Genomic DNA, 20,000 nt, shown 5'->3' on the forward strand with positions numbered 1-20,000 from the left:
GACCTTTAGAGCAGCTTTAATGATCTGATTTATCTGAGACTGGAGTCAGCTGCTGTCTCTTTAAGACCCCCCCTCCCCATGTGCCCACTCTCTCTCTTCTGATTGGTGAGCCTTCAGGGGGGGGGGGCAGAACGCTGGAGGGCTGCCAGGGGAGGGCTGCTCTCCAGGTCTGGGAGAAGAGAGTCTATGTTTCAGCGGCTTACGCAGAACAAGCCGTTTAGGGTTCAGGTGTTTGATCTTACAGACTGACGCCGAATGTGTTGCCATGACGATCACACACAGAAACTCAGCGTTCATGTTTGAAGTCGTCGTCATCCAGGAATGTGACCGCGCCTGAATTCAGCGATGACATCGAGCTCATAGAGCTCTATGTTAAAATGTCTAACTTTACAGCTGCAGTTCCTCCAGTGTCCACTAGAGTCTGTCTCCTGCAGTGAGTCAGTCCCCATAGAGCTCTATGTTAAAATGTCTAACTTTACAGCTGCAGTTCCTCCATGTTAGCTTGGAGTTAGCATTTCCAACATGGTGACTGCAAACGTTTGACATCACTGAGAGGACGTCCATGTTTTATACACACTGTGGTCCGTACACGTGGACAAACTGTCCAGCTGTGTGGCTCTAACTCTGTTTCTTTTTCTGTGTGTGTGTGTGTGTGTGTGTGTGTGTGTGTGTGTGTGTGTGTGTGTGTGTGTGTGTGTGTGTGTGTGTGTGTGTGTGTGTGTGTGTGTGTGTGTGTGTGTGTGTGTGTGTGTGTGTGTGTGTGTGTGTGTGTGTGTGTGTGTGTGTGTGTGTGTGTGTGTGTGTGTGTGTGTGTGTGTGTGTGTGTGTAGATGAGCGTGAGGCGGTGCAGAAGAAGACGTTCACTAAGTGGATCAACTCTCACCTGTCCAGAGTGTCCTGCAGGATCACAGACCTGTACATGGACCTGAGAGACGGACGCATGCTCATCAAACTGCTGGAGGTCCTGTCAGGAGAGAGACTGGTACAATACACACTACACACTGTACACACTGTACACACTGTACACACCACACAAACTATCAGGCCATGCCTAAATTGTTAGATTTTTCGTCATTAACAAGCCCCGCCTTCACCAGGAAGTGACCCTCTGTCAAGCCACACCCACACAGAGAGAGAGAGAGTGAGAGACAGAGAGAGAGACAGCGAGAGAGAGAGAGAGAGACAGAGAGAGAGAGAGGGAGAGACAGAGAGAGAGAGAGGGAGAGAGAGACAGAGAGAGAGAGAGAGGGAGAGACAGAGAGAGAGAGACAGAGAGAGACAGAGAGAGAGACAGAGAGAGAGAGAGAGAGACAGAGAGAGAGAGACAGAGAGAGAGAGACAGAGAGAGAGAGAGAGAGAGAGAGAGAGAGACAGAGAGAGACAGAGAGACAGAGAGAGACAGAGAGAGAGAGAGAGACAGAGAGAGAGACAGAGAGAGACAGAGAGAGAGAGAGAGAGAGACAGAGAGAGACAGAAAGAGAGAGAGACAGCAGTGTGTGAACAGCTCCAGGTGTGTCCAACTTCCTGTTTTCTTCAGTCAAACATAAAACCGGACTGAGCTGATGCACTTCGTGACCCTGATAAGGTGTGTGTGGGTGGGTGGTCCGACCCCCCCGGCAGACCAAGGACACTTCACAGTTCATTCCCTTCCTGTGCTGCGTTCAGGGTCGAGTGGACGGTCAGTTTTCTCCACATCCTGCATAAAGCAGACCTTGTTCCGGGTCTTTTATTGTGAAAAGCTCCCCTCAGACTGACATCAGACATTCAGTACTTCCTGTTAGTTTGTAGAGCGTAAAGATGGAGGTTTTATCTTTCTTGTCAACCTCTCGCTGTTTGATCACAGCACCCTCTGGTGGTCATCAGAGGAACTGCAGCTCATTAATCCTCTCTGTTTCTTCTTCTGTTGTTTCTTCTTCTTCTGTGGTTTCTCTGCGTCCAGCCCAAGCCCACTAAAGGCCGGATGCGTATCCACTGTCTGGAGAACGTGGACAAAGCTCTGCAGTTCCTGAAGGAGCAACGGGTTCACCTGGAGAACATGGGCTCACACGACATCGTGGATGGAAACCACCGTCTGACTCTGGGCCTCATCTGGACCATCATCCTCCGCTTCCAGGTAACCACTCAGCACCTGGGAGGACCTGAGGCGTCGGGACTGAGGTCGTCAAAATGTTCGGTTCCATCTTAAACGATACAATCTCTTTTTAATGATCAAACAGTAAAAAATAAAGTTTAGAGGTTTTTTTTCAGTTCAGTAATCTGACATCATGACACGCCTTGTCAGGACAGGTGTCATGTTACCTGCCCATTCTGAACGAGGGTGAAAGCGTGACCCCTGAAATAAGAACAGAGTGTAATGATTTTTGAAAGCCCTTTCTCCACTTTTAGGGGCATACTAAAAGAAATGCTAAATAAGATCACAAACAATGATAAAAGTGAAATAATAAAAAAGAAGATGAAAGCATTCCTAAAGAGCCCATTTCATAACTCATTAACATGCTGGCTTGTGATTGGCCGACAGCCTCTTTGTCAGTTATTAAACAGCTCGGGTTAAAGTCCATTTTTTACTGACTGCCGACAGTCGTCGTGGTAACCCAGTCTGGACGTCATCACACAGTCCTGTGTGTCTGTAGTCTGACCAATCAGCTCCCGCCCTCTCTGAGAGTCGTCCAATCAGAGCTGCTGCTGAGAACCTTCAAGTTCAGAGGGATTTGTTTACCCTGAAGTCGTCCTCTCAGGCTCAACGTCCTCCACCAATCAGATCCTAGGAGCTTTTTTTAAAAACTGGAACATTCCACAAGTCCTTCTTCCCTCGATGTCAGAGTTTTATTATTTATTTGAACCAATTAATTTAGAGAGACGTCCGTCGATGTTTATGCCGTATTGAAATACATCAATAACAAATGTTTCTGGTACTTTTAAAACTTGTTTATAATTCTTTAAAGGAGCAGTATGTACCTCTGGCCCTTAATGTTTAAAATGGGTACTGCAGTCTAAACTCTAAACATCATAGAGAGCTGTCTCCCCCCCCCCCCCCTCTCTAGAGTCCATGCTCACTCAGGTCACCATGTGGTGGACTCTGAAGCTTCAGTGTTTATCCAGCTCTGCATGGGTCTGTAAACCTTTCTGTGTTCTAACCTCTCTCCATTTTTCAAAAGCATCTCCAATATTGATCCTAGTTTGAGCACGTTTGAGCCTAGACTTTACCTCACAGGTCACAGGACTTGCTGGTCTAGTTTTGCCTCTATCAGTTAGTTTTTGAGTGTGTGTGTGTGTGTGTTAGGTGTGACTGTGGTGTGTTTTTGTTCTCAGATTCAGGACATCAGTGTGGAGACTGAAGACAACAAAGAGAAGAGATCGGCTAAAGACGCTCTTCTGCTGTGGTGTCAGATGAAGACAGCAGGGTGAGGGTTCTGTTCTGTTGTCATGTGCAGCCTGACTCCGTCATTCAGTCTGCATTAAGGTGACCTTCCAACCATACTTCACATGTCCAATACAGCCGGCACACACACTGACAGCCCAGTGTGTGCGAATCAGACCACCACAATCTACACATCTATCAGACCACCGACAGACAAACAACTATTTTTAATTTTATGACTTACAAGCTCCGCCCTCTTGTCCAAATAAGGTCACTTCCTTTGACATAATACTGGGAGCATGTACAGCCATCTCCTTTAGGGCTTCTTTTAGTACGACTAAATGCTGAACAAGACAATTTGCAGTCCACCATGGTAGTGACCTGTCAATCACAGGTAGCCCCGCCCTAACTCCTCCCCCTCTTTCTGGTCTGTTTGACCATAATTTACTAAATGCTGTGTTGAAGAGACTTGAAACTAGAGATTGAGAACATGAACTCATCAGGAGAATGTTTACTGAGGGAATAAATCAGCAGAGAAGTAGGAACATTAAATCATAGACTTCTATAGAAGCTCGCCCCCTGCTGGACACTAGAGAGAATGCTGTGCTTTCACTTTTCAGACCTGGATGCTGCGACTGCTTCTCATACTTAGTGTGCTGTCTAGTTTTTCCTCAAACTGAGATTAAACCATGTGTTTATTGTCCTCAGGTATCCCAACGTGAACATCCACAACTTCTCAACCAGCTGGAGAGACGGCATGGCCTTCAACGCCCTCATCCACAAACACAGGTAACCTCAAATCTCAACCACCCTCTCATTCCAACGAACAAAACAACTCTCATGATCTGAAAACGTTATCTTCCCTCTCAAACCTTTTCTGTGTGTTGACTGTTGTTTATATAAAGTTTTCTGTTTTTGGTTTTCAGACCCGATCTGATCGATTTTGACAAACTGAAGAAGTCCAACGCTCACTACAACCTGCAGAACGCCTTCAACCTGGCAGAGCAACACCTGGGCCTCACCAAGCTGCTCGACCCCGAGGGTGAGAGAAAGATTCATTAAACCTGAACTCAAGATGAACTTAACCTGAAGTCAAGATGAACTAAACCTAAAGTCAAGATCAACTATACCTGAAATCAAGATTAATTTAACCTGAAGTCAAGATTAATTTAACCTGAAGTAAAGATCAACTGAACCTGAAATCAAGATTAATTTAACCTGAAGTCAAGATAAATTTAACCTGAAGTCAAGATCAACTGAACCTGAATCAAGATTAATTTAATAATAATAATAATTTATACTTTATTGATCCCGCGAGGGGAAATTCGTTTTTACACTCTGTCTAATGAACATGCTACACAAACACAGGCTGAAATACACACACATGCACAAACAGGATCCTATGGACATGTATTAATGGAGAGGTCTCAGAGTGAGGGAGCTGCCCACAGTGGGCGCTCCTGAGCTGGTGGGGGGGGGGGTTAGGTGCCTTGCTCAAGGGCACCTCGGCAGTGCTCAGGAAGTGGCCTGGCACCTCTCCAGCTACCAGACCAATTTCCGGACTTGGTCCGTGCTGGGACTTGAACCGGTGACCCTCCGATTCCCAACCCAAGTCCCTACAGACTGAGCTACTGCCGCCCAACCTCAAATTAAGATTAATTTAACCTCAAATTAAGATTAATTTAACCTAAAGTCAAGATGAATTTAACCTCAAATCAAGATTAATTTAACCTGAAGTCAAGATCAACTGAACCTGAAATCAAGATTAATTTAACCTGAAGTCAAGATTAACTGAACCTGAAATCAAGATTAATTTAACCTGAAGTCAAGATCAACTGAACCTGAAATCAAGATTAATTTAACCTGAAGTCAAGATCAACTGAACCTGAAATCAAGATTAATTTAACCTGAAATCAAGATTAACTTAACCTGAGTTTTTTCAATCAACTCTGAGTAGAGCAAACTAAAAGCCAACATTAATGGAGCCCCTGATACTACGATTCACCATGGCAACAGGTGACAAAGAGTGGCTGGAGACAGATAGAAACTCGGGGTTCATTGACAGGCTCAGTTGCCATAGTAACAGACTTGAGTTACCACTCTTTCTCAGGTTTGAGGGAGCTTTGAGTTCCCCTAAGTTCAGTGTTTGCACTAAACCTGCTTTCTGAAACGGGCCTCTGAAGATGACCTTATCCTAAAGTCAGGATTAGTTAAACCTGACCTGAAGATGATCTTCACTGAGTCTTCGTTGTTCATGTTGTTTTTTTTGGTTTCAGATATCAGCGTGGACCATCCTGACGAGAAGTCCGTCATCACCTACGTGGTGACGTATTATCACTACTTCTCCAAGATGAAGGCTCTGAAGGTCGAGGGCAAACGAATCGGAAAGGTCAGAAAACGTATTCAGACTTAAACATCACCTGGTGTAACGTGTAACTGTCCGTGATGACGGTGACAGCAGCCTTCTGTTTGTGTGTCCAGGTGTTGGACAACGCCATCGAGACGGAGAAGATGGTCGAGAAGTACGAGTCTCTGGCCTCCGACCTGCTGGAGTGGATCGAACAGACCATCATCATCCTCAACAACAGGAAGTTCGCCAACTCTCTGCTGGGCGTGCAGCAGCAGCTCCAGGCCTTCAACACCTACAGGACTGTAGAGAAACCTCCAAAGTGAGCCCCTTCAGACCCCCTCCTCCTCTCAGTCCCCAGATCTCACCTCCTCTTAAAGTCTTAATATGTGATTTTTCACACTTAAATATATAAATCAAGTATCTCCTCTGAAAATAACTCTGTGAGTCATGACTGTCTACAATGGGTGTAACACCCGAGTCCCACTGTCTGTGATGTTTTCAGAGTTTTCAGAGTCCTATCTTCACTTTGTTTACATCGCCCGGACGGCCAGCTGACTCCTCCCCTCGTGTATAAAAGTTGTTTAATTGAGGGACTAGAGAAAAGAAGAATAACATACTGTACTCACTGCTTAACTGTGTTTCTAGATCACGCTCATTTCAGGTAAATTTACATGCAGTGTGAAGATACGAGCAGAATAAAGATCGCTAGCATTAGCATGCTAACACAACAATGCAGCGTGAGTTGTTTTGGTTTCATGCTGGTGCTCAAGGGCGACATCTGCTGGATCAACAAATCACATATAAAGACTTTTAACACCTGGTGTCTTGTCTTCCTTCAGGTTCACAGAGAAAGGAAACCTGGAGGTCCTCCTCTTCACCATCCAGAGTAAGATGAGAGCCAACAATCAGAAGGTGTACATGCCCCGAGAGGGGAAACTCATCTCAGACATCAACAAGGTCAGAGCTGCTTGGCTGGAACATGCCTTTAAGTGTGAAACTGTGTATCTGGGTGATTTATTGATATATTTATTTATTGATCTATTGGAGCATGAATGACAGAAAATGACTCTGCATACTATTGGCAGTAAGTAAAAAAAGCCATAACGAGAAAATGGTTAAAAGTAGACCCGCCCACCGTAGAGGAATGGATGGAAATGATACATGGACGTCATGGAAAAGATAACATTCTCCCTCAGAGTACAACAAGAAAAGTTTGACATAATACGGTCTAAATGGACTGAGTGTGTAAAACCTGTAAGATCAGACTTTAACTGATGAAAACCGACCCTCTGCATCTTGTTTTTCTTTTCGTTTGATTCAGAAACAGTAAGCCCCGGTTCTGTGGTTCACATGTTGCAGTAAATGATCAATTTATAAGAAAAATAACATTTTTAGGAACGCATTATGGACAAAGACACTCAGACTTTCTGCACCTGTCTTTCCTAAGTCCCGGCGGAAAGGGGGACGAACAGGAAGTCTGTTCAGTAATGAAGGTTATGTGCAGTGTAAACTATACTCTGCAGGTCAGAGCTGCTCTCAAACATCACAATCATCAAGTCTCTGAAACATCAAACATGTGATCTGTGTTGTGAGTGTGAATAATGTTCTCTAAACTTCAGGGAACATGTGTTGCTAACGTTTGTAAAGTGAATATTTTGAGACTTTAAAAAAAGCCTTTGAAGACGTTGCTATGGTAACTGATGTGACCTCCGACCTGCAGGCCTGGGAGCGACTGGAGAAGGCGGAGCACGAGAGGGAGCTGGCTCTGAGGACCGAGCTGATCCGTCAGGAGAAACTGGAACAGCTGGCCAGACGCTTCGACCGCAAGGCCGCCATGAGAGAGACGTGGCTGAGCGAGAACCAGCGGCTGGTGTCGCAGGTGAGACGGAGCTCAGGTGTGTTTTAGAAGAAGTGAAGATTTCCTCTTTTCTTTTTTGTTCATGAACGTTCTTCGTCTCTCTCCAGGACAACTTTGGGTTCGACCTGCAGGCCGTCGAGGCGGCCACCAAGAAACACGAGGCGATCGAGACGGATATCACGGCGTACGAAGAGCGCGTGCAGGCCGTGGTCTCCGTGGCGAGGGAGCTGGAGGTGGAGCATTACCACGACATCAAACGCGTCACGGCCAGGAAGGACAACGTGATCCGGCTGTGGGAGTACCTGCTGGAGCTGCTGAAGGCCCGCAGGCAGAGGCTGGAGATGAACCTGGGTCTGCAGAGGGTCTTCCAGGAGATGCTCTACATCATGGACTGGATGGACGAGATGAAGGTACAAACCCGACCGCGGCGTGCTGCATTCAGGGTCACGTGGATTTCCATCTTTAAGAGTCTCTCTGCTTGGGTTTTTTTTCCAGATGTTGCTGCTGTCTCAGGATTATGGAAAACATCTGCTTGGTGTGGAGGATCTGCTGCAGAAACACGCCCTGGTGGAGGCTGACATCGCCATCCAGGCCGACCGGGTGAAGGCCGTCTCCACCAACGCCAACAAGTACTCGGTTAACGACGACGGTGAGCGGCGTGTTCTTCTTTGTGTGTTGAGTCCGTTCCATGAATGAGATGTTCCCGTCCTGATAACCGCCTTCCTTCCTGTCCAGGTTACAAGCCGTGCGACCCCATGGTGATCCAGGACCGGGTCTCTCACCTGGAGTTCTGCTACCAGGAGCTGACCCAGCTCGCCGCCGAGCGCCGTGCCCGTCTGGAGGAGTCCCGCCGCCTCTGGAAGTTCTTCTGGGAGATGGCGGAGGAGGAGGGCTGGATCAGGGAGAAGGAGCAGATCCTGTCGTCTGTGGAGCACGGTAAGGACCTGACGGGGGCACTGCGCCTCCTCAGCCAGCAGCGCGCCCTCGAGGACGAGATGAGCGGCCGCGCCAGTCACCTCCAGCACTCCGTGGCGGAGGGCGAGGCCATGGTGGAGGCGGGACACTTCGCCGCCGCAAAGATCCAGGATCGCATCGCCGACCTGAAGGCTCAGTGGGCGGGGCTCGAGCAGCTGGCGGCGGTGAGGAAGACGAGGCTGGAGGAGGCGCTCGCTCTGCACCAGTTCCAGGCGGACGCTGACGACGTGGACGCCTGGACTCTGGACGCACTGCGGATCGTCTCCAGCGGCGAGACGGGCCACGACGAGTTCTCCACACAGGCGCTGGTCAGGAAGCACAAAGACGCGGCGGCGGAGGTGGCCAGCTACCGCCCGGTCATCGACTCGCTGCACGAGCAGGCCGCCGCCCTCCCCAAAGAGGAGGCGGAGTCAGAGGAGGTGCGCGGTCGACTGGCGGGCATCGAGGAGCGCTACAGGGAGGTGTCGGAGCTGACCAAGCTCAGGAAGCAGGCGCTGCAGGACGCGCTGGCGCTCTACAAAATGTTCAGCGAGGCCAACGCCTGCGAGGTGTGGATCGACGAGAAGGAGCAGTGGCTGAACAGCATGGAGATCCCCGAGAAGCTGGAGGACCTGGAGGTCGTGCAGCACCGGTACGACACACCGCACACAGGGAAACACTGAAGAAGAATATGAGCTGTCAGTTATTTAACATGTGCATTAAATGTGCAGCATCCAGAAACAGAAGAAACAAAGTTTGTGAGCGATCCAACATCTTCTTCTGTAATAACTTGTTTGTTTGTTGTTGTTTGTGTTTTCATGATCGCTGTGTCTTTACAGGTTCGAGAGTCTGGAGCCCGAGATGAACAATCAAGCGTCCCGGGTCGCCGTGGTCAACCAGATCGCTCGCCAGCTGATGCACAATGGACACCCGAGTGAGAGAGAGATCAAGAGCCAGCAGGACAAACTCAACAACAGGTACACACTTCAACTTTCTACTTTTATTGTCCCCGAGGGGAAATTAGTTTCTCAGCCGGGTGAGAACAACTATGAGAAAAAAAAACAACAAAAAACAAAAAAACAACATCCACATCAGACAATAGAAACAACAGACACAGGAATACAGAAACACAGAAATACAGAAATACAGAAACACAGAAACACAGAAATACAGAAACACAGAAACACAGAAATACAGAAACACAGAAATACAGAAACACAGGAATACAGAAATACAGAAATACAGAAATACAGAAACACAGAAATACAGAAACACAGAAACACAGAAATACAGAAACACAGGAATACAGAAACACAGAAATACAGAAACACAGAAATACAGAAATACAGAAACACAGAAATACAGAAACACAGAAACACAGAAATACAGAAACACAGAAATACAGAAACACAGAAATACAGAAACACAGAAACACAGAAATACAGAAATACAGAAATACAGAAATACAGAAACACAGAAACACAGGAATACAGAAACACAGGAATACAGAAATACAGGAATACAGAAATACAGAAACACAGAAACACAGAAACACAGGAATACAGAAATACAGAAACACAGAAATACAGAAACACAGAAACACAGGAATACAGAAACACAGAAATACAGAAATACAGAAACACAGGAATACAGAAATACAGGAATACAGAAATACAGGAATACAGAAACACAGAAACACAGGAATACAGAAATACAGAAACACAGAAACACAGGAATACAGAAACACAGAAATACAGAAACACAGAAATACAGAAACACAGAAACACAGAAACACAGGAATACAGAAACACAGAAATACAGAAACACAGAAATACAGAAACACAGGAATACAGAAACACAGAAACACAGGAATACAGAAACACAGAAATACAGAAACACAGAAATACAGAAACACAGAAATACAGAAATACAGAAACACAGAAATACAGAAACACAGAAACACAGAAACACAGGAATACAGAAACACAGAAATACAGAAATACAGAAACACAGAAATACAGAAACACAGAAATACAGAAACACAGAAATACAGAAACACAGAAACACAGAAACACAGGAATACAGAAACACAGAAATACAGAAACACAGAAATACAGAAACACAGAAACACAGGAATACAGAAACACAGAAACACAGAAACACAGAAACACAGAAATACAGAAATACAGAAATACAGGAATACAGAAACACAGAAACACAGAAACACAGAAACACAGAAATACAGAAATACAGAAACACAGGAATACAGAAACACAGAAATACAGAAACACAGGAATACAGAAACACAGAAATACAGAAATACAGAAACACAGGAATACAGAAACACAGAAATACAGAAACACAGGAATACAGAAACACAGAAATACAGAAATACAGAAACACAGAAACACAGAAATACAGAAACACAGGAATACAGAAACACAGAAACACAGAAATACAGAAACACAGAAACACAGAAATACAGAAACACAGGAATACAGAAACACAGAAACACAGAAACACAGGAATACAGAAACACAGAAATACAGAAACACAGGAATACAGAAACACAGAAATACAGAAATACAGAAACACAGAAACACAGAAATACAGAAACACAGAAACACAGAAACACAGGAATACAGAAACACAGAAATACAGAAACACAGGAATACAGAAACACAGGAATACAGAAATACAGAAACACAGAAACACAGAAATACAGAAACACAGAAATACAGAAACACAGAAACACAGAAATACAGAAATACAGAAACACAGAAATACAGAAACACAGAAATACAGAAACACAGAAATACAGAAATACAGAAATACAGAAACACAGAAATACAGAAACACAGAAATACAGAAACACAGGAATACAGAAACACAGAAATACAGAAACACAGGAATACAGAAACACAGGAATACAGAAACACAGAAATACAGAAACACAGGAATACAGAAATACAGAAACACAGAAATACAGAAACACAGAAACACAGAAACACAGAAACACAGGAATACAGAAACACAGAAATACAGAAACACAGGAATACAGAAATACAGAAACACAGAAATACAGAAATACAGAAACACAGGAATACAGAAACACAGAAACACAGGAATACAGAAACACAGAAATACAGAAATACAGAAACACAGAAACACAGAAACACAGGAATACAGAAATACAGAAACACAGGAATACAGAAACACAGAAACACAGGAATACAGAAACACAGAAATACAGAAACACAGGAATACAGAAACACAGGAATACAGAAACACAGAAATACAGAAATACAGAAACACAGAAATACAGAAACACAGAAATACAGAAACACAGAAATACAGAAACACAGAAATACAGAAACACAGAAACACAGAAATACAGAAACACAGAAACACAGAAATACAGAAACACAGAAACACAGAAATACAGAAACACAGAAATACAGAAATACAGAAATACAGAAACACAGAAATACAGAAACACAGAAATACAGAAATACAGAAATACAGAAACACAGGAATACAGAAATACAGAAACACAGAAACACAGAAATACAGAAACACAGAAACACAGAAATACAGAAACACAGAAACACAGAAATACAGAAACACAGAAATACAGAAACACAGAAATACAGAAACACAGAAACACAGAAACACAGGAATACAGAAATACAGAAATACAGAAACACAGGAATACAGAAACACAGAAATACAGAAATACAGAAACACAGAAACACAGAAATACAGAAACACAGAAACACAGAAACACAGAAATACAGAAACACAGAAACACAGGAATACAGAAACACAGAAACACAGAAACACAGGAATACAGAAACACAGAAATACAGAAACACAGAAATACAGAAACACAGAAATACAGAAACACAGAAACACAGAAACACAGAAATACAGAAATACAGAAACACAGAATGTTTCTTAAATACAGAAATACAGAAATACAGAAATACAGGAATACAGAAATACAGAATGTTTCTTAAATACAGAAATACAGAAATACAGAATGTTTCTTAAATACAGAAATACAGAAATACAGAATGTTTCTTAAATACAGAAATACAGAAATACAGAAATACAGAATGTTTCTTAAATACAGAAATACAGAAACACAGAAATACAGAAATACAGAAACACAGAAACACAGGAATACAGAAATACAGAAATACAGAAACACAGAAATACAGAAACACAGAAATACAGAAACACAGAAACACAGAAATACAGAAACACAGAAATACAGGAACACAGAATGTTTCTTAAATACAGAAATACAGAAACACAGAAATACAGAAATACAGAAACACAGAAATACAGAAACACAGAAATACAGAAATACAGAAACACAGAAATACAGAAACACAGAAATACAGAAACACAGAAATACAGAAACACAGAAACACAGAAATACAGAAACACAGAAATACAGAAACACAGAATGTTTCTTAAATACAGAAATACAGAAACACAGAAATACAGGAATACAGAAATACAGAAATACAGAATGTTTCTTAAATACAGAAATACAGAAATACAGAAACACAGAAATACAGAAATACAGAATGTTTCTTAAATACAGAAATACAGAAATACAGAATGTTTCTTAAATACAGAAATACAGAAATACAGAAATACAGGAATACAGAAATACAGAAATACAGAATGTTTCTTAAATACAGAAATACAGAAATACAGAAACACAGAAATACAGAAATACAGAATGTTTCTTAAATACAGAAATACAGGAATACAGAATGTTTCTTAAATACAGAAATACAGAAATACAGAATGTTTCTTAAATACAGAAATACAGGAATACAGAAACACAGAAATACAGAAATACAGAAATACAGAATGTTTCTTAAATACAGAAATACAGAAATACAGAAACACAGAAATACAGAAATACAGAATGTTTCTTAAATACAGAAATACAGAAATACAGGATGTTTCTTAAATACAGAAATACAGAATGTTTCTTAAATACAGAAATACAGAATGTTTCTTAAATACAGAAATACAGAATGTTTCTTAAATACAGAAATACAGAAATACAGAATGTTTCTTAAATACAGAAATACAGAATGTTTCTTAAATACAGAAATACAGAATGTTTCTTAAATACAGAAATACAGAAATACAGAAATACAGAATGTTTCTTAAATACAGAAATACAGAATGTTTCTTAAATACAGAAATACAGAATGTTTCTTAAATACAGAAATACAGAATGTTTCTTAAATACAGAAATACAGAAATACAGGATGTTTCTTAAATACAGAAATACAGAAATACAGAAATACAGAATGTTTCTTAAATACAGAAACACAGAATGTTTCTTAAATACAGAAACACAGAATGTTTCTTAAATACAGAAATACAGAAATACAGGATGTTTCTTAAATACAGAAATACAGAAATACAGAAATACAGAATGTTTCTTAAATACAGAAACACAGAATGTTTCTTAAATACAGAAACACAGAATGTTTCTTAAATACAGAAATACAGAAACACAGAATGTTTCTTAAATACAGAAATACAGAAATACAGGATGTTTCTTAAATACAGAAACACAGAATGTTTCTTAAATACAGAAATACAGAATGTTTCTTAAATACAGAAATACAGAAATACAGGATGTTTCTTAAATACAGAAATACAGAAATACAGAAATACAGAATGTTTCTTAAATACAGAAACACAGAATGTTTCTTAAATACAGAAATACAGAATGTTTCTTAAATACAGAAACACAGAATGTTTCTTAAATACAGAAACACAGAATGTTTCTTAAATACAGAAACACAGGATGTTTCTTAAATACAGAAATACAGAATGTTTCTTAAATACAGAAACACAGAATGTTTCTTAAATACAGAAACACAGAATGTTTCTTAAATACAGAAACACAGAATGTTTCTTAAATACAGAAACACAGAATGTTTCTTAAATACAGAAACACAGGAGTTCATCAAGTAACAACAGAAGACTGAGAATTTATAAAAAACATCCATAAAATGATTGTTCCGTACGCACTCTGTGAGTAGTTACACACACTAAGCTCCTACTTTGCACCTTTTGTACATTTTTTATATTTAACATTTTTAAATTCTATTTTATATATTGTAATATCTTCTTCTTCTGTATTATTTAAGTTGTTTCTAGTTCTGCTTTATTTCCTTGTTAATTGTTCAGCACCAATACACCAAGTCAAATTCCTTTATGTGTAAATGTACTTGGTAATAAACCTGATTCTGATAAAACCATCATCAAAACCAGAATAAAAAACCCGTTATCAGTCATCAGAAGCTTGATGGTCTGAGTAATAAAATCATTTTTTAACCTTGTGCCTGAAGACAGAAGCTCACAGCTGTTAGAAACTGTAATGACCCTCCTCTGCCTGTAGGTGGAGTCAGTTCCGGGACCTGGTGGATCTGAAGAAGGAGTCCTTGAACTCGGCGCTCGGGGTTCAGAACTACCACCTGGACTGTAACGAGACCAAGTCGTGGATCAAAGAGAAGACCAAAGTCATCGAGTCGACCCAGGAGCTGGGGAACGACCTGACGGGGGTCATGGCGCTGCAGCGGAAACTGACCGGGATGGAGCGCGACCTCGCCGCCATCGAGGACAAACTGGGCGACCTGCGGGGCGAGGCGGAGCGCCTGGCCCAGGAGCACCCGGACCAGGCCAAGGCCATCACGGGCCGCCTGTCGGAGATCACGGCGGTGTGGGAGGAGATGAAGAACACGCTGAAGAACCGCGAGGATTCTCTGGGCGAGGCCCGGAAGCTGCAGCAGTTCCTGCGCGAGCTGGACGACTTCCAGTCGTGGCTGTCCCGCACGCAGACCGCCATCGCCTCCGAGGACATGCCCAACACGCTGGCTGAGGCCGAGAAGCTCATGGCCCAGCACGAGGGCATCAAGAACGAGATCCAGAACTACGAGGAGGACTACCAGAAGATGCGGGACATGGGGGAGATGGTGACGCAGGGCCAGACGGACGCTCAGTACATGTTCCTGCGTCAGCGGCTGCAGGCGCTCGACACCGGCTGGAACGAACTGCACAAGATGTGGGAGAATCGGCAGAACCTGCTGTCACAGTCCCACGCCTACCAGCTGTTCCTGAGGGACACCAAGCAGGCCGAGGCCTTCCTCAACAACCAGGTACTCACAAAGACCACATCCAAGGTCACCACGCCACATGTCCCAAAGAAAAACCAGAACATACAGATATGTCAACTTCAATACGATCCAACATGCTACAGAACTTTAACCCTCATGACTCATTATGGACATTTTTGTCTGGTCAAATGTCTCCTCTTCATCTGGTCATCATTTTGTCTGTTAGGACATATGGATCACATGTTTTATAAGAAAGTCTCTCTTGACACATCTTTGAATGCACATTTTAATGTTTTAATATATCAATAGAACACTGAAACATTTACATTTAACAACGTTTACGACCCTCTGAAGTCACTGAGGACAAATGTCCACTTACAAAAAACTGATATAAAAATAGAACAGATTGATATTTTTTTCTACTTTTTTCTGCATAAATCTCTTAAACAACTTCAGCCCTGCTCAAAACTACCAAACATTCAATCATTTTGAGGAATTTAACCCTTTAAATGCCAGTTTGATGTCATGATTCTGGCATTTAAAGGGTTAAATATTTATATTTATATATAATGTTTGGTAGTTTTGAGCAGGGCTGGAGTTGTTTAAGAGATTTATGCAGAAAAAAGTAGAAAGAAATATCAATCTGTTCTATTGTTATATCAGTTTTTTGTAAACTGGACATTTTCGCCCTCTAGTGTCCAAACAGGGAACTACATTTTAAATCTGATGCTACACAAAAACTAACAATGCATCAAAGTCAATATTTTGGATAATCTTTGACATATTGATTGACTGATTTAAAAAAAATCCCCCAGCCAGCAAATATTTGTTAAATGGAAAATAACTAATTTTTGTGGGGTTTCTTTTCATAAATAACAACAGTGACATCAAGTAATCAAACTGGCATTTAATGGGTTAAATTCCTGATAATGATTGAATGTTTGGTAGTTTTGAGCAGGGCTGAAGTTGTTTAAGAGATTTATGCAGAAAAAAGTAGAAAAAGATATCAATCTGTTCTATTTTTATAGCAGTTTTTTGTCCTTAGTGACTTAAGAGGGTAGTAAATTAAACCTGAGGGTTAAATACTGTTATACCAAAGGGGGGGCGTGTCCAGACCCTTTGGACTGAGGTGGCCCAACTGGGGTCCTGACTAATGCAGGGGGGGTTTCAGTCTTTACAAGTCAAATCTACTTTGAAGCAAAACAAGAAAATGGCAACAAAAAAAATGAAAACATGTAAAAAGAAAACTACAAACAGCCTGTTTTAACTCCGCCCCAATGGTTGACTTTAATATAGCCAATCATAGTGTGGGGTTTGGGGGGGTGGCCCTCTGGACACGCCCCTGCACACAAAAGGTTGCTCTGTGGAGAGGTCAGACATGTAGTTTCAGTACGATATCCTGATCCCCTCGTCTCCCCTGCAGGAGTACGTCCTCGCTCACACCGAGATGCCCACCACCCTGGAGGCCGCCGAGGCCGCCATCAAGAAGCAGGAGGACTTCATGACCACGATGGACGCCAACGAAGACAAGATCAACGGCGTGGTGGAGGCTGGCCGGCGTCTGGCCAGCGACGGGAACATCAACGCCGAAAAGATCCAGGAGAGGGTCGCCTCCATCGACGACAGGTCGGGTCCACAAGCTGCTCTGTGGTCTTCATCATCAGATTTATAGTGATCGGTGAACAGCCAATCAGTGTGCAGCAATGTGTGTGTGTGTGTGTGTGTGTGTGTGTGTGTGTGTGTGTGTTTCAGGCATAAGAAGAACAGAGAGGCAGCAGTGGAGCTGCTGATGAGACTGAAGGACAACAGAGACCTGCAGAAGTTCCTGCAGGACTGTCAGGAGGTCCGTCCTCACACACACACACACACACACACACACACACATTTATCATCTGATTAAACATTTCTAATGTGTGTGTGTGTGTGTGTGTGTGTGTGTGTGTGTGTGTGTGTGTGTGTGTGTGTGTGTGTGTGTGTGTGTGTGCAGCTGTCTCTGTGGATCAATGAGAAGATGCTCACAGCTCAGGACATGACGTACGACGAGGCGAGGAACCTGCACAGCAAGTGGCTGAAGCACCAGGCCTTCATGGCCGAGCTGCAGTCCAACAAAGAGTGGCTCGACAAGATCCAGAAGGTGAAGAGGACTGACCCTGACCCTGACCCTTACCCTGACCCTGACCCTGACCCTTACCCTGACCCTTACCCTTACCCTGACCCTGACCCTGACCCTGACCCTGACCCTGACCCTTACCCTGACCCTGACCCTGACCCTTACCCTGACCCTTACCCTGACCCTTACCCTGACCCTGACCCTGACCCTGACCCTGACCCTTACCCTGACCCTGACCCTGACCCTTACCCTGACCCTGACCCTGACCCTTACCCTGACCCTTACCCTGACCCTGAAGGGACTCAGGAAGTGTTTCAGATGTTTTCTGTGTTTCTAACTTTATTTCTGACACATTTCAAAACGTGTTTCCGGTTGGCGGTTGTAAAAAGGGGGTCAAAGGCCATCAAACATTAGAGTCCTCATTGTGCCCCCTGGTCCTGCAGGACGGCATGCTGCTGGTGTCGGAGAAGCCGGAGACGGACGCCGTGGTGAAGGAGAAGCTGTCCGCTCTGCACGCCATGTGGGCGGAGCTAGAGTCGACCACGCAGACCAAAGCTCAGTGTCTGTTCGACGCCAACAAGGCGGAGCTGTTCACTCAGAGCTGCGCCGACCTCGACAAGTGGATGGGCGGTCTGGAGGGTCAGATCCAGTCCGACGACTACGGCAAAGACCTGACGTCCGTCAACATCCTGCTGAAAAAACAACAGGTACGAATACAGCGTTGCTATGGAAACAACAACAACAGGTTTATGTCGACTTCACTGCTGGTAGGTAGAAGAACTAGAATAGTTCAGAGGCGCCCCCTGCTGGAGGAGCGCTGCTCGCCCCCTGCTGGAGGAGCGCTGCACGCCCCCTGCTGGAGGAGCGCTGCTCGCCCCCTGCTGGAGGAGCGCTGCACGCCCCCTGCTGGAGGAGCGCTGCTCGCCCCCTGCTGGAGGAGCGCTGCACGCCCCCTGCTGGAGGAGCGCTGCACGCCCCCTGCTGGAAGAGTGCTGCTCGCCCCCTGCTGGAGGAGCGCTGCACGCCCCCTGCTGGAGGAGCGCTGCTCGCCCCCTGCTGGAGGAGCGCTGCACGCCCCCTGCTGGAGGAGCGCTGCACGCCCCCTGCTGGAGGAGCGCTGCTCGCCCCTTGCTGGAAGAGCGCTGCTCGCCCCCTGCTGGAGGAGCGCTGCTCGCCCCCTGCTGGAGGAGCGCTGCACGCCCCCTGCTGGAGGAGCGCTGCACGCCCCCTGCTGGAGGAGCGCTGCTCGCCCCCTGCTGGAGGAGCGCTGCTCGCCCCCTGCTGGAGGAGCGCTGCTCGCCCCCTGCTGGAGGAGCGCTGCACGCCCCCTGCTGGAGGAGCGCTGCTCGCCCCCTGCTGGCGGAGTATCATGACAGCTGTCTTGTCTCGTCTGCAGATGCTGGAGAAGCAGGTGGAGGTGCGTCAGAGGGAGGTGGTGGAGCTGCAGAGCCAGGTGAAGGCTCTGGGTCAGGAGGTCAAGGACACGGAGGAGGTGGACGGCCGCAGGCAGCTGGTGGAGAACAAGTTCCAGGAGCTGCTGGACCCGCTGAGACGCCGCAGGAACTTCCTGGTGGCGTCCCGAGAAGTTCACCAGTTCAACCGCGACCTGGAGGATGAGATCGTACGTAACACCTGAGCCCCGCACACTTCTCACTGTCAGAGTGAATGTTAAAGGTTCTGAATGAAGACGTTTATTCTCTCTGCTCGTCCTCCAGCTGTGGGTCCAGGAGAGGATGCCCGTCGCCACGTCCACTGACCACGGAAACAACCTGCAGACGGTCCAGCTGCTCATCAAGAAGAACCAGGTGAGAGAGCCTCATGTTTCATCAGCTGCTGCATGTCAGCCAATGAGCTGTGAGACTGCGGCATCAGTGGCCTAGCAGTTGGTTTGTGCGCCTCTTGTACGGAGGATGTTATCCGGGGTTCAGGTCCCCCCTCTCTGTGTCCAGCGTCTGACATCAATAAAGAAATAAAAGAGTAACCATTTGATCTGCTGTGTGACTCCGCCCCCTTAGACTCTGCAGAAGGAGATCCAGGGTCATCAGCCTCGGATCAACGACCTCCTGGAGCACAGCGCCAGCCTCCTGCAGGACGAGTCGCTGAGCGGCGAGGTGATCCGGCAGCGTCTGGCCGACCTGCAGGAGCTGTGGAGACGGGTGAGGGAGGAGACGGAGAGTCGCCACGGCCGCCTGGAGGAGGCGCACAAAGCT

General features: G+C 44.7%; 1 protein-coding gene across 2 annotated transcripts in view; it reads left to right on the forward strand.

Moving 5' to 3' along the window:
* Positions 1–20,000, forward strand: part of LOC132993527 (spectrin beta chain, non-erythrocytic 1-like) — a 52,538-nt gene that overhangs the window by 17,782 nt on the left and 14,756 nt on the right. For both annotated transcript variants that reach the window (XM_061063410.1, XM_061063417.1), the window contains 21 exons: positions 831–982; positions 1,940–2,113; positions 3,310–3,401; positions 4,067–4,147; positions 4,285–4,400; positions 5,635–5,747; positions 5,840–6,027; positions 6,548–6,665; positions 7,429–7,587; positions 7,674–7,976; positions 8,062–8,215; positions 8,302–9,172; positions 9,360–9,497; positions 14,966–15,722; positions 17,104–17,306; positions 17,433–17,523; positions 17,668–17,814; positions 18,234–18,497; positions 19,187–19,411; positions 19,506–19,595; positions 19,806–20,000. The exon at positions 19,806–20,000 is cut by the window's right edge and continues 84 nt beyond it. In XM_061063410.1, coding sequence (XP_060919393.1) covers positions 831–982; positions 1,940–2,113; positions 3,310–3,401; positions 4,067–4,147; positions 4,285–4,400; positions 5,635–5,747; positions 5,840–6,027; positions 6,548–6,665; positions 7,429–7,587; positions 7,674–7,976; positions 8,062–8,215; positions 8,302–9,172; positions 9,360–9,497; positions 14,966–15,722; positions 17,104–17,306; positions 17,433–17,523; positions 17,668–17,814; positions 18,234–18,497; positions 19,187–19,411; positions 19,506–19,595; positions 19,806–20,000 — 4,631 coding nt within the window. The remainder of the gene's footprint in view (positions 1–830; positions 983–1,939; positions 2,114–3,309; positions 3,402–4,066; positions 4,148–4,284; positions 4,401–5,634; positions 5,748–5,839; positions 6,028–6,547; positions 6,666–7,428; positions 7,588–7,673; positions 7,977–8,061; positions 8,216–8,301; positions 9,173–9,359; positions 9,498–14,965; positions 15,723–17,103; positions 17,307–17,432; positions 17,524–17,667; positions 17,815–18,233; positions 18,498–19,186; positions 19,412–19,505; positions 19,596–19,805) is intronic.

This window comes from Labrus mixtus, chromosome 2, assembly GCF_963584025.1.
Source record: "Labrus mixtus chromosome 2, fLabMix1.1, whole genome shotgun sequence".
NCBI lineage: Eukaryota > Metazoa > Chordata > Actinopteri > Labriformes > Labridae > Labrus > Labrus mixtus.